At 37.5% G+C, this 18,862-nt stretch overlaps 2 protein-coding genes across 7 annotated transcripts; one reads left to right on the top strand and one right to left on the bottom strand.

Moving 5' to 3' along the window:
- Positions 1-233: 233 nt before the first annotated feature.
- On the bottom strand, positions 234-12,063 carry LOC127810175 (dihydrofolate synthetase). 3 transcript variants are annotated; one of them, XR_008025382.1, is made up of 12 exons: positions 11,663-12,063; positions 10,960-11,057; positions 10,670-10,820; positions 7,635-7,697; positions 7,291-7,452; positions 4,615-4,806; positions 4,400-4,499; positions 3,124-3,255; positions 2,390-2,521; positions 1,664-1,951; positions 1,308-1,459; positions 685-832 (listed from the first exon to the last, which is right to left on the bottom strand). XR_008025382.1 is itself a non-coding variant. In XM_052349498.1 (11 exons), the coding sequence occupies exons 1-11, from the start codon at positions 11,945-11,947 to the stop codon at positions 651-653; spliced, it is 1,785 nt and encodes a 594-aa protein (XP_052205458.1). In that variant the 5' UTR covers positions 11,948-12,063; the 3' UTR covers positions 234-650. The 3 variants fall into 3 exon arrangements, 2 of the variants coding, with proteins under 2 accessions (XP_052205458.1, XP_052205466.1); XM_052349498.1 differs by lacking the exon at positions 1,308-1,459 and having other exon boundaries at positions 234-832; XM_052349506.1 differs by lacking the exon at positions 685-832 and having other exon boundaries at positions 1,317-1,951.
- A 1,625-nt stretch (positions 12,064-13,688) lies between these two features.
- LOC127787811 (uncharacterized) lies at positions 13,689-18,361 on the top strand. Of its 4 annotated transcripts, none has more exons than XM_052315828.1 (4): positions 13,689-14,149; positions 14,267-15,069; positions 16,254-17,328; positions 17,910-18,361. In XM_052315828.1, the coding sequence occupies exons 2-4, from the start codon at positions 14,346-14,348 to the stop codon at positions 18,094-18,096; spliced, it is 1,986 nt and encodes a 661-aa protein (XP_052171788.1). In that variant the 5' UTR covers positions 13,689-14,149; positions 14,267-14,345; the 3' UTR covers positions 18,097-18,361. The 4 variants fall into 4 exon arrangements, with proteins under 4 accessions (XP_052171788.1, XP_052171797.1, XP_052171805.1 ...); XM_052315837.1 differs by having other exon boundaries at positions 14,310-15,069; XM_052315845.1 differs by having other exon boundaries at positions 14,319-15,069.
- The last annotated feature ends 501 nt before the right edge of the window (positions 18,362-18,862 follow it).

Below are 18,862 nucleotides of genomic sequence, written 5' to 3' on the forward strand. Positions count from 1 at the left end.
AACAAGGTCTTTGCAGGACAAAAACAAGTAAAAAAGTATATGTTTATTATTTCAAAGGTAAAAATTATCTGTTTTACCAAATCAACATGTAAACCGTATTACCATAAATATTAAATATTAAAAAACAAATTATTAATTATTAAAATTTATTTTTTTTAAAAAAAAAAAGGTAAGTTGAAAATTTACTGAACCCCCCTTTTATCATCAAATTGGAGACTTTTTGCATCAACATATTAGAGGAGGGGAAAAGTTAATTTGCATGGAAAAGCAAAAATTAATGGAGAGGAACTGTGAAACGTCAATCAGTTCCTAACCCCACGTACAGGCAGCAGCAAGCAGCAGCACATCCATCCATCCGTTCCAATTCAAACCCAACCCAATCAACACAAAGGAAATTCGAGGTAGGCGTTAAAGAGGCCAAGAGTGACATCATTATTTCGTGCTACATGTCTCCCGACTCGTCTACCTCTGTCGCCCACGTCATCTGACAGCTGGATTAATTGTCTCTTCCGGCCCACACCCGAATTTTTTTTTTTTTGCCTCCCTGGGCCCCATCCTTGGAACATTATTGTATGCCACCCGGATTGAAGTTCGCTTTCAAACCCGATTCGGATACGACAGTGTTTGCCACCAAACGCCCGCCTTGTAGGCTAGATGCTCTTGTCAGAAATTGGGGCCCATCGACAAAGCCATACAATAGTATTCAATGTCATCAAACAGTAGTTATTCATTGGGCCTGTCATCCATTTAGCAAAAAGCCCATGCTCCATAGGCCCGGGCCTGGGCCCAAGGCCCTTACCGTAGCCGGGCATTTCTCGTAATTCGTAATTTCCTGTAAAAGAACATTATTTTAATAATACAACAAGAAGATCTTTAAAGCTAAGTACTAATATAATATAACGAAGTTGGGTAATTAACCAGCCTCACCATTCTGTTTAATATTTTTATATAACATTTTTAATTATATATAAGAATGACCCTAATTTCAAGGAAATTATTTTGTCACTAAAACACCACGATGACGGCAAATCTTGGCATCCCAAATCAATGATTTGTTACTTCGTGTAAATTAAGGGAAAATCCATAAATGCATTTCCACCGTTACTTTTCTTGATTAGAATAATATTTTTGAATTTGGCATTAACATGTAAGAACAAATTATTGGTTTGGGACATTCAAATTTGCTACCCAAGTGGTGGCTTGAAGGCACAAAAATAATTCTTAAATGTATTTAAGTGAAGACTTCCTTTCCAACAGGGAACAGAGTATCCAATGCAAGAATGGAAGGAAACAGAAAAAACACTGACTCCATTTGCAGTGAAGAGCAAACTGAAACTGCCATCCATTATCATATCTTTCAGCTCTGGCATTCAATAGACAGAGAGAGCTTCTTTATCATGAACAGCCAAGAAGATGGTTCAGCTTTCACAGCAACCAGAACCAAAAGGGCCCATTCTAGCTACACGACAATTTTGGCATTTTCATCTTCTCAGCTCATAATTAATCAACATCAACCATGTCAAAGTTTCAATTTCGACTTCCAGAGACAAAACGAAGGGGTATAAAAGAAGCGATCATAATATGAGTTTTATATCTCATTTATCCTTGGTAAAGCCTAATACTGAAGAGACGATATGCAGAGATCCAGTCACTACGATGATACCTGATTGATTCCCTGCTTTTGCTCTGAGAATTCCATCTCCAGCCCTCATGGAGGCAACCACTGAAGTTTCGATTGTCAATATGGGTTGGTGGTCCGGCCCCCCTGCAGAGTGAACAACCGATTGCTGGAGCAACTTCTCCATGTCAGCCACTCCATAGTCGAGAAGAGTGGCCCCGATTTCTTCAGAGGCTTTGATCCAACAATCTTTTAGTAAGGCTGTGGAAGTCATTCGAGATTTATCTCCCGCAATTTCAACTTCTGTCAGAAAGATGGCTTCCAAATTTTTCACTGGAAAATTAGTGAAAATAAGTTAGACTGGTCTGTAAAATGCAAGTTAAGACCATGAAATCGTACATTTTGGTAGAAAATGCCGACCTGTAGGAGAAGGAATACTATACAGAGATATAAAATATTGTTATGCACTGATAAATACTTGTGTCTTTCCATCAACCCAAACTAAGACCCAAAAAAAAAAATGTGACAACTTTATTAGTTATTACCATAACCTGTGACAAAAGAAAAAAAGAACTGTAGCAAGGGTATGTCTTGACAGTTAAGCCGCCACTGAATCTTCGTTAAGACTTCAAATTGATTTATTGTCAATGGTCAATCACTAAATCATCTAAGTTTTAGGAAATATTATTTCCATTTTCTTACTAACCTAGCCTCAGGAGTGACGTTAAATGCCCCATATCAGAAGGAACAAAGAGAGGGGAGGGACCATACCTGAAAGTAGTTCTCTTGCAAAACCTAAATGGTCTTTGTCACTTGCCATTGCAACCACAAGGATCAATTTTGCCTTCGGAACTATCATCTGTATTGTGTCTGCCAATGCTTTGGCAGATTCCTTGGTATGTGCTGGAAAGCATAAATCAACAAAAAAAAAAAAATGTTCTTATTATTATAGATCAAAAGAAAAAATGTGTGAAAAAAGCCAGGTTTTTGTTATTTGTTAGGAAAATAGAATTCGTTTTTCAGAAGTAGCAAGCACAATGCAAAAGAAGTTGGGAAGGAAAGAAAAAAATTTCACTTTTCAGTCAGTCACACTATGCTTTTGTTCAAGAGTACAATGGGATCTATTTGTTGACAGTAGAGGCACAAGGAAAGAGGGAGACATGCATCAAACCGGATGCAGAACAGCAGAAAATTGAAAGGAGAAGAGAAGAAAATCAGAGGGGAGAAGAATCTGGGGAAGAAGAACATGAAAAGAGTAAGGATGGAGAGGGTGAGCCAAGAAAAAGAATCAGCAAAGGGAAGAAATTACACTTTTATTCCAAACCAATCACCTTGATTACATTACTAATGCCTATTTATAGGATAAAGTTTAACTACAAAAGAGAAAATTTCAAGGTACAAATATCCAAACAAATCTGATCATAAATAAAAGCTACTGAATCTGAATTTCAAATTTTAAACAAAGCCTAAATCCTAGTATCAAAATTAAAATTTCTCATCATTACCTCCATCAAGTAATATGGTTGCTCCAGGCAATCCTAGTGCCTCAGCTTCCCTAGATGTTAAAAACTGGCTTCTCCCAAGCAAATATGTATTCTCTAAACCAATAAGAATGGATCCATCTGAAATTTTCAAGCCTGAAATTCCAAAGGAAGTGCCAAGAAAGAAACTTCAAATATAAGAAATGTCACCAAAAACTTTGATTCAACTCAGCAAAGTCTCACTACATTCAAAACATTCTCATTCCCAATCAAGATTTAATTCAACCTTTACAAGTTTATGACCTACCCATGACCAAAATGTTTTAAGGATAATTATCTGTATGACCTAAACCTGTCAAGACATAATTCCTAATATAACTAGAAATTAAGAACCAATACTGTAAGACATCATTAACTTTCCTGAGCATTATGCTCCAACATACAATGTATAACCATCAAACAAGCAACAGTAACAATCCCTAAAGGGGGAAGATGCATGAAGATCACAATCGACATGGGTTTGAATGATATAAAGGCATGCTAAATGGGTCAACCATGTAGCTAACACCCAAACAAGCACACCATAGGACAAGTCCTGTGTCTTTGATCCAGAGAGAGAGAGAGAGAGAGAATTGTTCCTTAAATTTGTGCTCTATAACTCTAGGAATCTACACAAATGCAGTCCTCATCGCTATGCAACGACTTCTGCTGCAACTGACAGAAGGACCATCCCATAGTCTCCCTCTCACCCAACTTACAGTGAGTCCCTCTTTGCTACAATGTAAATGTAGATAAACTAACTATGAACTTCCTATAACATGTTGTACAATGAGGATGATAGTTTAAATCATTCAAAACAATACCCAGAAAATGAAAGTCAATAATAAATCTTCCCAAGGAGAGTTAAGGGTTTAGCATGTATGGAAGGCAAATTCGATATACACTGGTCCAGCAATTACAACACAAATAGCTAGCTGACCGTACTATAGATCCAGAGAATGAAGAATCTTCAAAATAGATAGGCTGCATAAGACTGAAAGAAGAATCACGTGAGACTTATTGACTGCATCTCTGAAAGATGTATGATCAGCCCACAAACTAAAATAGGTGATGTAATATGCATACATTCCACCACAAGCAACTAGTGACTAAACGAGGGCAAAATATGTATAAAATTAGATATTCTCCATTGTAATTTCCACTGCTAGTGAACTGTAAAATTATTTACCAAGAAGAGTATTTTGTTATACATTGAAGTTCATTATTAGGGAAATAGAAGTAGAAAGATAAAGTACTAAACCTTGATAGCGGAGGCAGAGTGCTGCACATGTGGCAGTTGCAGCATTTTGAAGTTGGTGAGATCCAAGCATTGACAGCTTTACATCAAACAACTCAATGAACTGCAAGATTTGACATACAGTTGACAGTATCAATGATCATTAGACATAAAAGAACACAAACCATGACCTACTCATGAAGTCCAAGAAGTTGAAGAAAAAAAAGCCAAAAGCTTACCAATTGCAAGTCCTTCTCAATTTGAATTACTATGTCACAAACCTGGCCCGGTTTACCATATAAATTGCACAAGCCTTTTATTTTGCTTCTGTTTCCAGGATCAGATGCAGACACTACAGATGCAGACATTGATGATGCTTTATCACGAAGAATATGCTCAATATGTGGAAGGAATGGTCCACCCAGCACCACCTGAGAAGATTAGCCGATCAGTGTCAAGTTTGAGCACCCAGCATCAAATGAGAAATTGGGTCCAGTAGGGACATTATAAAACAAAGGCTGGATATGTGGAGTGGTTGAAGATTAATGCAGCACAATCAGTAGAATGAACATAAAGTGAAAGATAAAGCTGCTGCACAGAATGTATACCTGTCAATCCCAAAGTAAAATAAAATGAACAGAACTAGTTGGAGGTACTATATGTAGATTAGATATCATAACGAGCGTTAAATGCCACAAATAAATTATACTTGATTTACTGAAGATGAAGCTCAAATGATCAAAGCCAAAGGTTATATGATGTACTTCACTTGTTTATGTCTACATAATTTAATATGGGATTGAGAATACAATTACAGTTTTTCATCCATACTGTTGTTTCATGGATCCATGTTGCTGAGTTGTTTCATGGATAACTCAAAACACAATTACAGTCTCTACATGAATGTTCAAATGTTAACGTGTCAAGATGGAATTTGGATCTCCAAACTTTTCTACCAAGAATGTAATATCTCCATCTAGGAATTGATCACTTTATGGTGTATTTTCAAGTGTAAGCCTCATGAGGTAACACAGAATCTCCAAAATCTCATTGTCCGATAATCAAGTTCTGTCATCTCTCCTTCAAGGATCTACTTCTGTACTACCTGTGAGATAGCATGTTGATCTCCATATTCACTTCCCCCAAAGATTGAGACTTGATTCACCTCACCACACATCCTCAGCTTGACCAACATAACTCTCTGCTCAAGTGTCTCCTCATGCATTCCCTCTGCCATGTAAAGCCAAGATCTCCAAATTTGTTATCCATTAAGTTCTTAAGAAGTTAATCTCCAACCTCAAGAGCTTAAATTGAGACAGAATTAGGTCTCCATCTGTATGGCACTTACAAGGCTTGCCAGTTAGAGACTAGAGATACAGGTTCCGTCAAGGCTTTGATCCTCCCTAGGGGGAGCTTAGTCTCTATCAATCTTCAGCCATCATATTCCTGTAATTATTCATTACACCCTATTCATAGAGTGTCGAGTCATATCCAATTGCCCGCTTCACATCCCTTGCACTTGACTTTTAGGACAAACCTCCTTTATAAATAGGTGTCTCAAGCCATTGGAAAGAGAATAATCAAAATATTGGAATTCTCTCTCCACCGCCTCTAACTTACTTTCAAAATTGATTGCCAAGCTCCAGCACTAGCTATTCATGTATGCTTGATGCCTACCACCAGTACAACCCTCTACAAAAAATCATAGCAAGACTGGATAATAGGTAGCTTGAATTCAATTTAAGATTGAAGGGGAAGAAAAGAAGTTTCAATAACCAATCTTGGGATTACCGTCCTTGTGCGGTCCCCCACCGCTCGTGCCCTCGATTTCGACAAAGGAGGTAAATCACAGGTGGAGGCATTGCCTCACTGCGCAAGACAAGGAATCGAGCCCACGCCAGGCCAAATAGGTTGATCATTTATCTTTATTCTAGAGCCTTAATAGTTCATTAAGCTATGTCCTGAATTCGGTAAAGAAAAATTGCAAATGGAGTAAAATTTGGTTCCCTTATCTCAAATCAATTCAAGAAAACTTGTGGCCAACAGAAGAGACTTGGTCCTTTAAAAGCATACTTACCCACACTTCCGACACCGCCAATTCCATTAAGAACTCCAAATCCAAGTATATTCAAACACACCACATCATTGGGGAACCTACACACCAATTCCCCACCCCTCAGATCTGCTCTAAATTGTCCACACATCAGACCAACCAATATCCCATATTTCCAGATAACAATCATCATTAACATGATGGAATCTAAAACCACACCACAGCTACTGCAGATAATAAAATAAGTTGAATTTACCACAGTGCTCTACAGTCTACATTGGCAACTGCCCGTGTGAGTCCAAACAACTGAAGTACGTCATGAGGAGCCTAATATTGCTAGCATAGATCTTCACCGGCCTATTGCAACAAAAAAAATCTTCTTACGCAATTCTAGCAGAACTTCAGACTTCAACATGACTTCGGCCTGAGTTTGGAACACTCCTGAGTTGCATAGTCCACAAAGTGATTGCATCTTCTAACTTGCAACTGTGGAAGCCAAAAATCAGCCATTACAAACTGCCAACACAAGGGCCACACTAGTAAATGCATCTACTAATCATGGGGAAAAAACTTCAGTGTCCCTAGTAATCAAGTAGCCTATGGGTTAGCTGTCTGACAGTTCAAATGATTAATACATGCCCCATATCCATTAGTCATAAACAAGTTACTCCATCTAGACGTACATAGATGAAACAAGCAGAAAATGATGTTAAAATTGAAAAAGGGATTAGCATGTAAATTATGGTATCTAGCAAAACTGATGCAGATAATTTTTTTTTTTTTTTTTTCCCTAGGTAAAGCAGATTAAATTTGAAAAAAAAAAAAAAAATCATTAGGAATATGTAAGGAGGAACCACCTAACTGGACGACCATATTTGATTATTCCTGACTTTGCTATTGCAATGCTTTCCAAAGAACCCCCAAGTGCAGCCAGATGTTCTGCACCAACTGTTGTTATGATTGAAGCAACAAGCCCAGAACTAGAAATAATGTTTGTTGCATCCCGTGCCCCACCCAACCCTGCCTGTTCAATTGGAGAAGTCAATATTAGTCCCAAGTGACTTGCTATCAGCATTTGCTACCATGGGAAACAGAGGGGAAAACAAGTAAAAAATTTAAATTAACCGATGAAACACCAAAAGCCAATCATAGGTGGTTGAGATTTACACTGACTGGTTCAAAAAATATATCAAGGAAAAGATTTACCTCAATAATTGCAATATCAACATTCTCTTGAGCAAATAAGCTGAATGCTATGGCAGTGAAAACCTGAAACATCAAAAATAAAAGCAACATAAATATAAAAAAAAAAGGAAAAAAAAGAGGCAGCATTTACATCAAATTGTCAATATGTTATAGCGTTAGGTGTACATTATAATCCTTGGAGAGAGAGAGAGAAAGAGAGAGAGAGAGAGAGATCACGCTTGTACACATGAGAATGTCAAAATCAATAACAGAATGCATGATCAAACAAGTGAACAAAATATTAACCAATATACGAAGGAGGTACAGGTTGTGGTGAAATGTGAAGTTTTGGAAAATGAAACAGACCATGCAACTTAAAAATAAAATTCACATAATAACCAGTCTAGAATTACCATTCTGACCACAAGGTAAGTGATAGGTCCCGATTCATTGGACTTATCAAAGAAGGTCCAAGAGGCAGGGTGGTAAATTGGTTGGCTGGCATAACAACCAGCCATATGCGTAAGGGATAGAGTGGGGAAATTGTTGGGTTGTGTAACAACCTAGCAAGTGTGCATAATAGAATGCGGTTGAGGAGGAGAGAGAGCGATATATGTAAAGGGTGAAGATATTTGTAGGGGGAGAGAAGAATTTGGTATTGAGTTCTTGGGAGAGTTAAGGGCCTCTCGAATGCCTAGTTTTCTTCTTGTAATCGGATTGAGTTGGTGAATTGAATAGAAGTTTCAGTGTTTTTTTTTTTTTTTCTGGTTCCTATCAATTTGGTATCAGAGCCTCATCAATCCTAATTGTGAACTTGATGGACCAAGTAGGAAAATTGGAAGGGAGGATGGAAGGCATGCAACGGGAACTTGTTGCCATGAGGGGTGTGGTTCAATCGGTGGGGAAAAAGGTAGCGAGCTTGTTGGAACAGTTCGCTTGGATGAGAACGAGGTGGGAAGAGCAAGAATGGAGAGGAAGAATGAGGAGAGACGAGAGGACTAGGAGAAAGGGAGGAAGGGGAAATAGTCTGGCGAGCACTTACCGATGGGGCCGTCCCTCACTGAGAAGGCCACGCCGTAACTGGGAAATCGGCACATGGAAGCTGGCAGTGAGTACGACGTCTATGGGAGGTCGGACGGAATGGGCCAATGCCTGGAGATGCCAATGTTTGAAGAAGACGACCCGGACAGTTGGGTGTTTCGGGCCGAGCGATACTTCTCTGTGAATCAGTTGTCGGATGCGGAGAAGTTAGACTACGTTGCTCTCGGCTTCGAAGGAGCTGCTCTTGCTTGGTTCTAGTGGGAGCAGCGAAGGCGACTGGTGAGGAGTTGGGGGGAGCTTAAGGCGACGGGTGAGGAGTTAGGAGTTGCGGTGAATGGGCTGGCTGACGAGGAGAAGATGGACACAACAACACTGTGTTTGGAGGGTGCTGCACTTTCATGGGTCCAATCCGAGTAACGAAAACGAAGAGTGAGAAGCTAGGAAGAGTTGAAGGGGCTGCTAAGGAATCGCTTAGGGTCCACGCAGGGAGGCGCGGTGGAGAAGTCGGACAAGCTGCATATTGAAGGGGGATTGGCGATTGAGCAGAACATGGTGTCGCGAGGTAGAGTGGCTACCGACGACAATGGTGTTGGGGAGTTCTCCGTCGAGGCAGAAGGGCAGCCAACGATCAGTCCATTTAAAATGCCACGAACAGCTGATCCGATGACAGCCAAGGAGAGCATCTTGCCGAGAATTGGGGCGCCATCAATGTTCCATGATGTCTAGGAAGCTGGTTTGACTCATAGCCAGGTTTTTCAAAGATTTTACATGGGGTTGGTTGATAATGGAGGGCCCCCTATGTATTCTCACCATCATGAGGGGGTGGGTGCCTCGTCCAAGCAGGTTATGACGGTGGAAGGGCAGCATGTTACTAGTAGTCGAGGGCTTAATTTGCATTATGTTGTGGAGTCTAATGGTATAGACCCAAAGATCTTAAATATTGATGGGAATTTGGGCATAAAAGTTATCTACGGAGGATTGACTGCTGCTGCTCTAAGAAACTTAAAGGTGTGGATCATGTTTAGGGTGCCAATAGGCTCTTCAGATACACTACCTATAGTTTATGAACGAGACCATCTCTTCTCCAAAGTTAAAAAGAGATGTCATTTGATGGTCGTGGTTGCTGAGGTTGACCAGATTCTCAGCTTAGAAGGGAAACTGATTGTTCGCAACAAAGTGGAGATCATCAACGAGGTGGAGGAAAGGATTGGGAGGATGCCGTACAAGCGGTCTCTAACCCCATCGTATGTGTTATAGGTGCTCATGCAATGGAAGGGGCTACCCCCATTGGAAGGAAGCTACTCGGGAGCCTTACCTTTTGATCCAGCAGCAATTTCCATTTTTCCACCTTGAGGACAAGGTGAAAGTTGGGGGGAGGGAGTAATGATAGGTCCCAGTTCATTGGACTTATCAAAGAAGGTCCAAGAGGCAGGGGTAGGGTGGTAAATTGGTTAGCTGGCATAACAGCCAGCCATGTGTGTAAGGGATAGAGTACACAACCCAGCAAGTGTGTGTAATAGAATGCGGTTGAGGAGGAGAGAGGGATATATGTAGAGGGTGAAGATATTGGTAGGGGGAGAGAAGAATTTGGTATTGAGTTCTTGGGAGAGTTAAGGGCCTCTCGAATGCCCAGTTTTCTTCTTGTAATCAGATTGACTTGGTAAATAGAATAGAAGTTTCAATGTTTTTCTTTTCTGGTTCCTATCAGTAAGCACAAGAAATTTTGAAAAGGAAAGGAGAGGCACTGAAAGAAAGAGAGGTCAACTAGATTAATCAAGATATAACTTTGACTTAGACTTGAGGAACTTAGACCAACAGTTATTGCTTTAATGAAGGCATTAGGAGAATCTCACAGGTAGTGAGTTTCTATTTGACATAAAAAAAAAAAATTAGTATTCATGCAAGCCAAAAAAAAAAAAAAAACAGTATTGTTCTTTCTTCTATAAAAGAACACAAATGTACATTTATTCAGTTAAACGGCTTTACATTATGTTGCACAGGCATACAGTACATACCTCAAAATGACTGAGACACCCGTTTTCAAGTTCCACTGCCTGGTCAAGTACCTTCTTAATCCTTTGAAACAGATAATTCAATGCCTTTACTGAGACTGGCTTGCCAGATCTTCCCACTGATATGCGTTCCCTGATGGTCTGAATATGAGGGCTGCTCAAAGAAAATGAAGCCTGCTGTTATGAAGATCTACAAAGAAAATTCATTTCCTTGAGGTAAAAAGTGGTGAAGTTCTTATTTTATAGCAAGCACTTTTAGAAACCAAGGCAGGCAGAATAGTAAGAGAATATACCTAGTATAGCATCCAACCAAATAACCTTCTGCTCGTAAAATGTTGGAGATAAATGCAGCAGTTGATCCTTTTCCTTTGGTCCCAGCAACATGAACTGCCTATAATTCATTAAAATCAAGTCCAGCAAAAGCTACTGCAACAAGAAAAACAAGGTGGAAGGCATATAGATCATATACCAACAAGCTTCAAATTACCCAACAACCACATGATCAAATGTGATAATTAGCAGAATTAGGGGGAAGATGGGGAAACCCAAGCTTCAAAAGTTCTATTTTTGACCAATATATTTTTGAGTATTTCTTATAAGAAACTATCTTTTGGTCATCCATAACAGTTTGGAGGTCCGCCACTAGCAGCTAAAAAAGATGCCTGCCGTTTCATATTGATTTCCTTCTAATCAAGAAGCTAAAATATTCCATTAGTTTCACAAATGATGCTTCCTGATACCAAGCGCATCTTCATAATTTCCACAGTTCAAGCGGAAAATAAGATTCGGAATTGCTATGTCCTTATACTGGATTTGTAGTATGTACACATTTTGTATGAATCAATAACAACAATCTCTCTTCACTTTATTATCATTCTCTAACCTTCGCCAAAAAAAAAAAAAAAAAGTTCTCTTTCAATTTTCCTAAACAATCTCAACCACCAAGCGGAGCTCAAGAAAATAATAATCCACTGGAAGATAAAGTATAACGCAGACCTTGAACCTGGATTGAGGGTTACCAAGTAATTCCATTAGCCGCCTCATCCTTCCGAGGTCGAACCCGTCTTTCGAGTCGGTTCCAGCGCCTTTGGGGACGCCAGACTTTTCAAAGTTCTTCAGATTGTCCATGTAATCCATAAACTCCTTCAGCTCTGGATCCCCTGAGTCGGCAGAGAAGCCCCGACGGAAGAATTGGTTGCTGAATATTCTACAAGGTGCTGAAACCAAGGCGTCTCTGCGAGTGAAGATGAATCCTCGAGTGAGAACTCCGAGAATTTTCATTTTCTCACCTTTTTTTCTAGGGCAAATCTGTTCGTTGTTGCCGCCGAAAGCAACCGCATCGACAGCGGCGGACGACGATAGGAAGAATTCGTTACTGAATGGTGAGATATGATCGCGGAAACTTATCGGGGGGCGAGTGTTTTGAAACGCCAATAATTTAAAAAAAAAAATTTATGATTATTTTATAATATTAAAAAAATATTTTAAATTTAAAAACGTATTTTTATTTACGAATAGAAATATTTTTTTATTTTTAACTTAAAATTTTTAATTTTTTTATAATTTATTTCTAGAATTTATTTAAATTTATGTTTATTTTAAAATAAATAATTATTTTTTATAAATTTGTATATTAAAAATTATATTTAACAACTTTTTTATATTTTTAAATTTATCCATATTTTAATTTATTAATTTTTTAAAAAATAATATTTTTTTATTTTTACTTCGTATCATATTATTTTTTCATTTCTATTCTCAGATAGTGGCCAGCTGCAAGGAATTGGTTAAAAGAAAATAATATAAAAATTGAAATGAAAATATTACTTAAACACAATTTTAATATCTAACATAACATTCAGTAATCAGTATTAATACTAAAAGTTACGTAATTATCAATTAATAAATAATTTATTGGTTTTTAACTATCAATATTAAATGTCAGAAATTATGTAAAAAATAATATTATTAAAATTGAAAGACGAATCAATTTAATAAAGTATGAGGCCGTCACCCATTTACTTACACATTTGAAAATTTGTTTCCTTTTTTTTTTATTTGTATTTCATATTTAAAATTTAGAAGTATTCTATCAAAGGACTAAAATGACTAAATTCCTCTCAAAATTTATAATTTGAGATCCTTAATTTTTTATAATTTTATTTTTATGATATATTTTTTTATAACAGATTAAATTTATATGCTAAAAAATAAACTAACCACAATGTCACAATAAATTTTAAATAATTTTATTATTATAAATTAAATAAAAATACAAATACAAATTATACAAAAAGATTGATATAACTTGTTTTGATATAGCAATTGGAAAGTCCATACAGTAAATTTCCTTCATATGCGTAATGAAACCAATAATTTTGGAAGATATAATGTATGAAACTTGCACTTTATTAAAATATTCTTTTAAACTTGATATTATGGTTGTTGTATAGACTCATGCTTTCGATTTTGACAAAAAAGATAAATCGTAAGACTTTATTTCACTGCACAAAGCAATGAATCGAATTCATGACCTGCTAATGTAAATCTTAATTTATTGTGACTTAACCACTTGAGTTATGTTTTAAAAGTAATATTTTTTTAAAATTTTTTTAATAGTGAGTTTGTACTTCTAAATCTCTCTCTACTTTAGTATCTGCATCTTTTCCCAAGTTAAAGTTTCACGCCATAGACATGATACATTGATAAATTATTTGAAATTTTATATAAAATATCAGAGTTTGAATCAGTACAGCGATTTAAAAAATAAATTTATTATTAAAATATAATAATAATGCTAGAAGGTAAGTCTCATAGATTGCATGAATGTCTAGTTATGAGTATATATAAAATGTGTCTATATTTAGATTTATTTTGAAGATGTATTAAGAAAAGATTATTTATTTTTTAGAATTAGTCGGACGGAACTCAGGTAAGATAAAAAAAAATTAAAGCTTTATTGAATATTGACTATTTACCATTTGATTAAGACGGCCAATTGGAACTACAATTGTCCCACAAGGTAAAGAATCGTGTCTTGGAAGCCGCAGCGGCAGCGGCGCTCCAGTTTCCTTTCTTTCTTTCTTTCCTGACTGCCCGCTTGACCGGACGCAAAGCACAGTTTCTATGATTTCTTTTTCTGTTACTTATTTGCTTCACTGATTGCGAACCCTATTATTGGAAGAGCTCTTCGTCTCCGAAACCCTGGAATGAGTCGGTGCGCCATGCTTATCTACTGTGATAACTCCATTCTACTTCACTGCAATCTATTCTACTTGAATTTTCCTTGCCCTGTTCCCTATTTGGTTGGCCTGAAACCCTGAAAGAAGAAAGATAATTTTGAAGTGCTTCCAGCTCTATGTACTTGCTGCGGGTCCTCTTTGACTTTCTTGCCATCTATTCTCACTCCCCTTTTCGTATTTCCTGTTTGGTTGCCCGAAAAGTCGGGTAGGAGAATAATAATTTGAAGTCTAATTATCTGCTGTAAGTCCTCTTTTTAACTCCCTTGCTATCTGTTTCGATTTTTCTTTTTCCACTGCTCGGCGTTTGGTTGTAGACAAATGCCTGACGACGTTCAATTTTTTTCCGTATCTTTTTCAGTTTTATCTGGTAATCTTTGTGATTGGTGTTTTTTTGTGGCAAGATCATAAAGTGTATGTTGGTTTGCTAGAGTTGACTGATGGATTTGGAGAAATCCACGGGAGTTGGTTTGGTAATGGAAGGGAAAGAAGCTATGACGTGTGAGGTGGGTTCACATACAGAGTTCCAACACTGTAGAGATAAATGCAAAGAATTGGAGGAGAGGAGTAAGAAGGCTGAACAGAGGTGCATGGTGCTGGAACTAGAGATTGAGAAGCGGAAGGCTGAGTTTGTATTGCTTGAAGGTAAATTCAGAGCGTTAGAAGTTGGAAAGATCTGGATTGAAGATGAGCTAAAGGTTTTGAAGAGAAGGAATGTTGAACTTGAAAAGCAAATGGCGAAGATTGGAAATGTAACTACAGTTTTAAGCGGAGAGAATGGTGGGGGGAAGGTTGTCGATTTGACTGAGGAGAAGGACGAGGAAGAGAAGGTTATGCAACTGATGGTTGAGAACAAGATTTTGGAGTGTGAGAAGAAAAGGGCTGAATTTGAGGCTGAGCGTTGGGAGTTGAAGTATAGAGACTTGGAGTTGCGATTCTTACAGCTGGAGAAAGATACTTCGACCTTGATGGTGCCCAGTCCATCAGAAATGCATGAAAGGCAGACAACTAAAGCAAATGGCTTAAAAGCTGGGCTAAATGTAGTAACTAGTACAGACTGTTTGGAAACAGAAAACAAAACGGTTGATCATGAGGAAACTATACGTGCTGCAACCAGAGTAAACTCAACTTGTCCTAAGGCAACTGATGATATGCAAAGGACAGGTATTAAAGACATTACTTATTGATTTTAATTGCTTCTTGGAGGTTAAAACCCAACTTTTCTAGGGCAAAGACATTTGTTTCTCAAATTTTCCATTTTAGATAATATTGTCAAAAAAAAATCATGCATGCTGATCTTCAAGTTTTTGACCATCCAAACATTTTTGCTTACACGGCAGATGATTTTTTTAGTTGTGGAACAACTGGGTATTGGCACAACCACATTAAAGTTGTTGCTACTGAACCTGTTGCTTGGTGATTTTTTTCAGTCTAGGAGGATTCTATAACTTCCCGATTCTATTTTTGGATTATATACTTGGCCTTTTTGCAAACAATTGTGCCATATCTCATAAAGGGTAGTGAGCACATCCATGAAATTAAACATGTTTGGAGCGATTATTTGCATTCAAAAGTGTAAGGATGTTTTAGGTGGAAACCGTAGTTACCAGGAACATCATACGATTTTGGGTCATGGTAGGGGAACAGGTGCAGGGTTCTTTTTTACATGCTAATTTTGTGGTACAGAAGGGGTAGGCTCACTTGCTTCATTATTTTGGGTCTTGGTATGTCTTATAGTTGTATTCAAGTCAAAATTACTTGGATTGATACTTTGTTATTATGTAAGCTGATTTGCTTTGTTTTGAATTCTTTTCTTTTTCCATGTACAATGAATGCATTGAACATTTAGTTGGCATTCTAGAGTTATAGACTTTATGAAATTCATTTTCCATTCATAAGAACTAGCTTAAGTTACTATATTATAGAAAGTAGCTCTGAAATTTATTTATATATTTGCTAAGGCTGAAATATATATTTCAATTCATAGCAGTAGCACTGAAATCTACATATTTATTTTGATGTTAACTTGTGCATTGAACCAGCAGTATAAATCATTTATTATATATTTAGATGGTATTCTAGAGTAAAAAAACATTTGGCTGGCATTGAACATTTATATATATTACTATCGAATTGATTTCTGTAAGTTAATAAATAATTTAATTTTCTTAAGAAAAGATAAAAGTAAAGGAAATATCAACAGGCCTTCCCCTTCGGGGGAACATATTCACTTTTATTACACACCTATGCACCCAAAGAAAAAAAAAAAAGGAAAAGAAAAGCCTGAATCATTTTGAACAGTGAGTCTAGGAGAGACTCTTTTTCTCATCCTCTGCACCCCATTTTAGGTACACCTCTGATTGACATTCTAACTAAGCAGTCTACACAAGCTGAGGAAAGAGGAGGAGGTTTCCAGTTCGAAACTAGACTAGGCCATGGTATCCGAGTGAGAAAACAGTTGGCATTTGATGAAGAGGGCAGTCTGAGCAAGAAGTTGGCCCCACCAACACCAGGGAGTGAAAGAGCTTCTTCTTTTGGCATCATTGATATCAGCGACAGTGAAGATGAACCGACTAATACAAATGTTCATATGCCTCTTGAGAGTCAAGAAAATAGGATGGTTTGTGTTTCAACTGATTTTCCATCAAGGGATACCATGGATAATGAAAATAAAAGGATTCCTGATGGTAATATAAAGAGGCCCCTTTTAGACCAAAGCGACAAGGTAAATACGGATGGTCGAAAGGGGAATTCCCCCTTCATTTCAACACCCAAAAGGAGAAGAACTTCCAATATCGTCACTACTGACAGCGAGAGTGATGATGATAATGTTCCAATCTGTAAGATCAAGACTAAATATCCACAGGAATTAAAGAAGGATGAATTGAATTGCTGTCCAAATACTGCAAATGTTTATGAAGAGAAGGCCAGAGAATCTGCAACTCCTAGGCGGCGCCTTGTGACATTGGGAAACTGCAATACGAAAAATGCACCAGAACATAATTCTCCTTGTAATTCTAATCACGACAGAGCTAATTATCATTCTGGAGTCCCTACCAATCAGGGTATTGAAAATGATGAAATGGAAGATGAGTCAGAATCAGACACTGAGGATGAAAGCTTGGGTGGATTCATTGTGAGTAGCTCTGATGTTTCTGATAGTGATAATGGTTCTAGTGCATCAGAAGAAGTCTCAGATGATGATGTGGACTTTGACGAAGTTCTATCTAGATTTCGAAGGAGCACAGGCCAGAAATTGAAGTGGGAGTTTGAGGCTGATATGCTTGCAGCATTTGGTAAGGATCTTGAGCTGTGCATGAAGGCTGTATGTGCTCTTTATAGGCAGCAGACATCTGAGGAAAAGATTAGCAAGGGAACATTATATTCCAATCAGCGAGGGTTTAGCCAATGTGATGCATTCAGGTACGGGTCTTGAATGTTAACTTTTATGAACTGGTGTCAATTAATGTGTTTTTTTATTGCATATATTAAATAGTCGTCACATATATGTTTGTTGTTGAGACAATGGTTTGTGTCTCTGTTGAAACAGTGGCATTATTTGTTGTTGATGTGAAGCTATGGGCCATTTGTTTTGTTGCAACTAGTCCATACTTGTTTGTGTTACTTGTATCCATCCTCCCTCTTGCCTTGTTACGATGCAGTGGATAGAAAATATAATTTTTGTTCTCCCTCTTTTTATTAGGGCAAAATCTACCTCACTGTAAATCGAGTAATTTTGTTGCTTGCTAAATAGGAAAATTAGACTTTACCTAAGTTTATCTTTCTAGTTTCTCGGCAAGAAACATGTACTGTTATGCCATCTCAGATGCTTTAGTCCACCTTCTTTGCTATTGGACCCCTGCTGTTTCCAACAATCAAAACATTAGTCCTGAATTTGTAAATTTGAATTCTGAATGCATCGATGATATATTTTTGTAGGTTAAATGTGTTCTGTTGGTTTGATAGATTAATTTGCCGTTTAAAATTCGGTCAACATTTTATAGGGGTACTACTTTGGCCGAGTTTCTTGCTGATGGGGACCCGAAAGGTGATCTGAAGAAAACTGTGGAGGAGTTAAGCAAGTATGATCCCAAGGGGCCGGAACTTTGCAGAACACTGGCAACGCGATACTCCAAGCAATTGTTTGCAATCTACAAGAACAATGAGGATCCCCTTTTTCTCCCTCCTTGACATGGCTAGCCTTTTGGTGCTACTGCAGAAAGTTCAGAATCTCTACATTTTGTGTTTCAGGAAATTCAATGGTTTTCAATGCTTAAATAAATGAATATGGTCGGTTAACTTTCCACGTTTTGTTGCCAGGAATATTGGAACATATAAAAACTCCTATATATGTATAGATATTTGTATTTCTGCAGCCACAGTCAAGAGCTGGAGACTGCATTTTTTGTTTGCTGTATATTGGTGAAATTGAAGTGACAGTTCCATCTTTTCTGTATTCGTATATTACTATGCTGTCAAAGACAAGGTGTATGCTGCCTTTGCCCGCCCTTATATACGTATATATTGGATTGGAAGCTGCATGCTTTAGTTAGGTAGCATCTTTTTACATCAACAGTAATACATCATTAAAGCCTTAGTTCCACTCATCGGCCGGATCAGTTATTTCTATTTATGATTATATATTTTCACTAGGTTCCTGCCAAAATTTTCTTTGATGTGTTGTACATTCCTTATGTCTTTGTGGTCACTTTCTATGTTGTTTGGTCAATATCAGAAAAGTGTTTTTAAATGGTGGGTTCAAGTTATTTTTCTTTTGTGAAATAGAAGCCATAGTTTAGAACTTTTATTACAGATGAGAAGGAGAAGCTGAAAGTAATATTGTTTTTAGATCAACCAATAATTATTCTCACAAAAGCCCCTTTGTCAATGATTTTCCCTATTGAAGAATTTCACACAGCAATGTCAAATGGGCATGAAGCTGAAATTTTTCCTGGTT

This window comes from Diospyros lotus, chromosome 1 (genome assembly GCF_014633365.1).
Source record: "Diospyros lotus cultivar Yz01 chromosome 1, ASM1463336v1, whole genome shotgun sequence".
Taxonomy (NCBI): Eukaryota; Viridiplantae; Streptophyta; class Magnoliopsida; order Ericales; family Ebenaceae; genus Diospyros; species Diospyros lotus.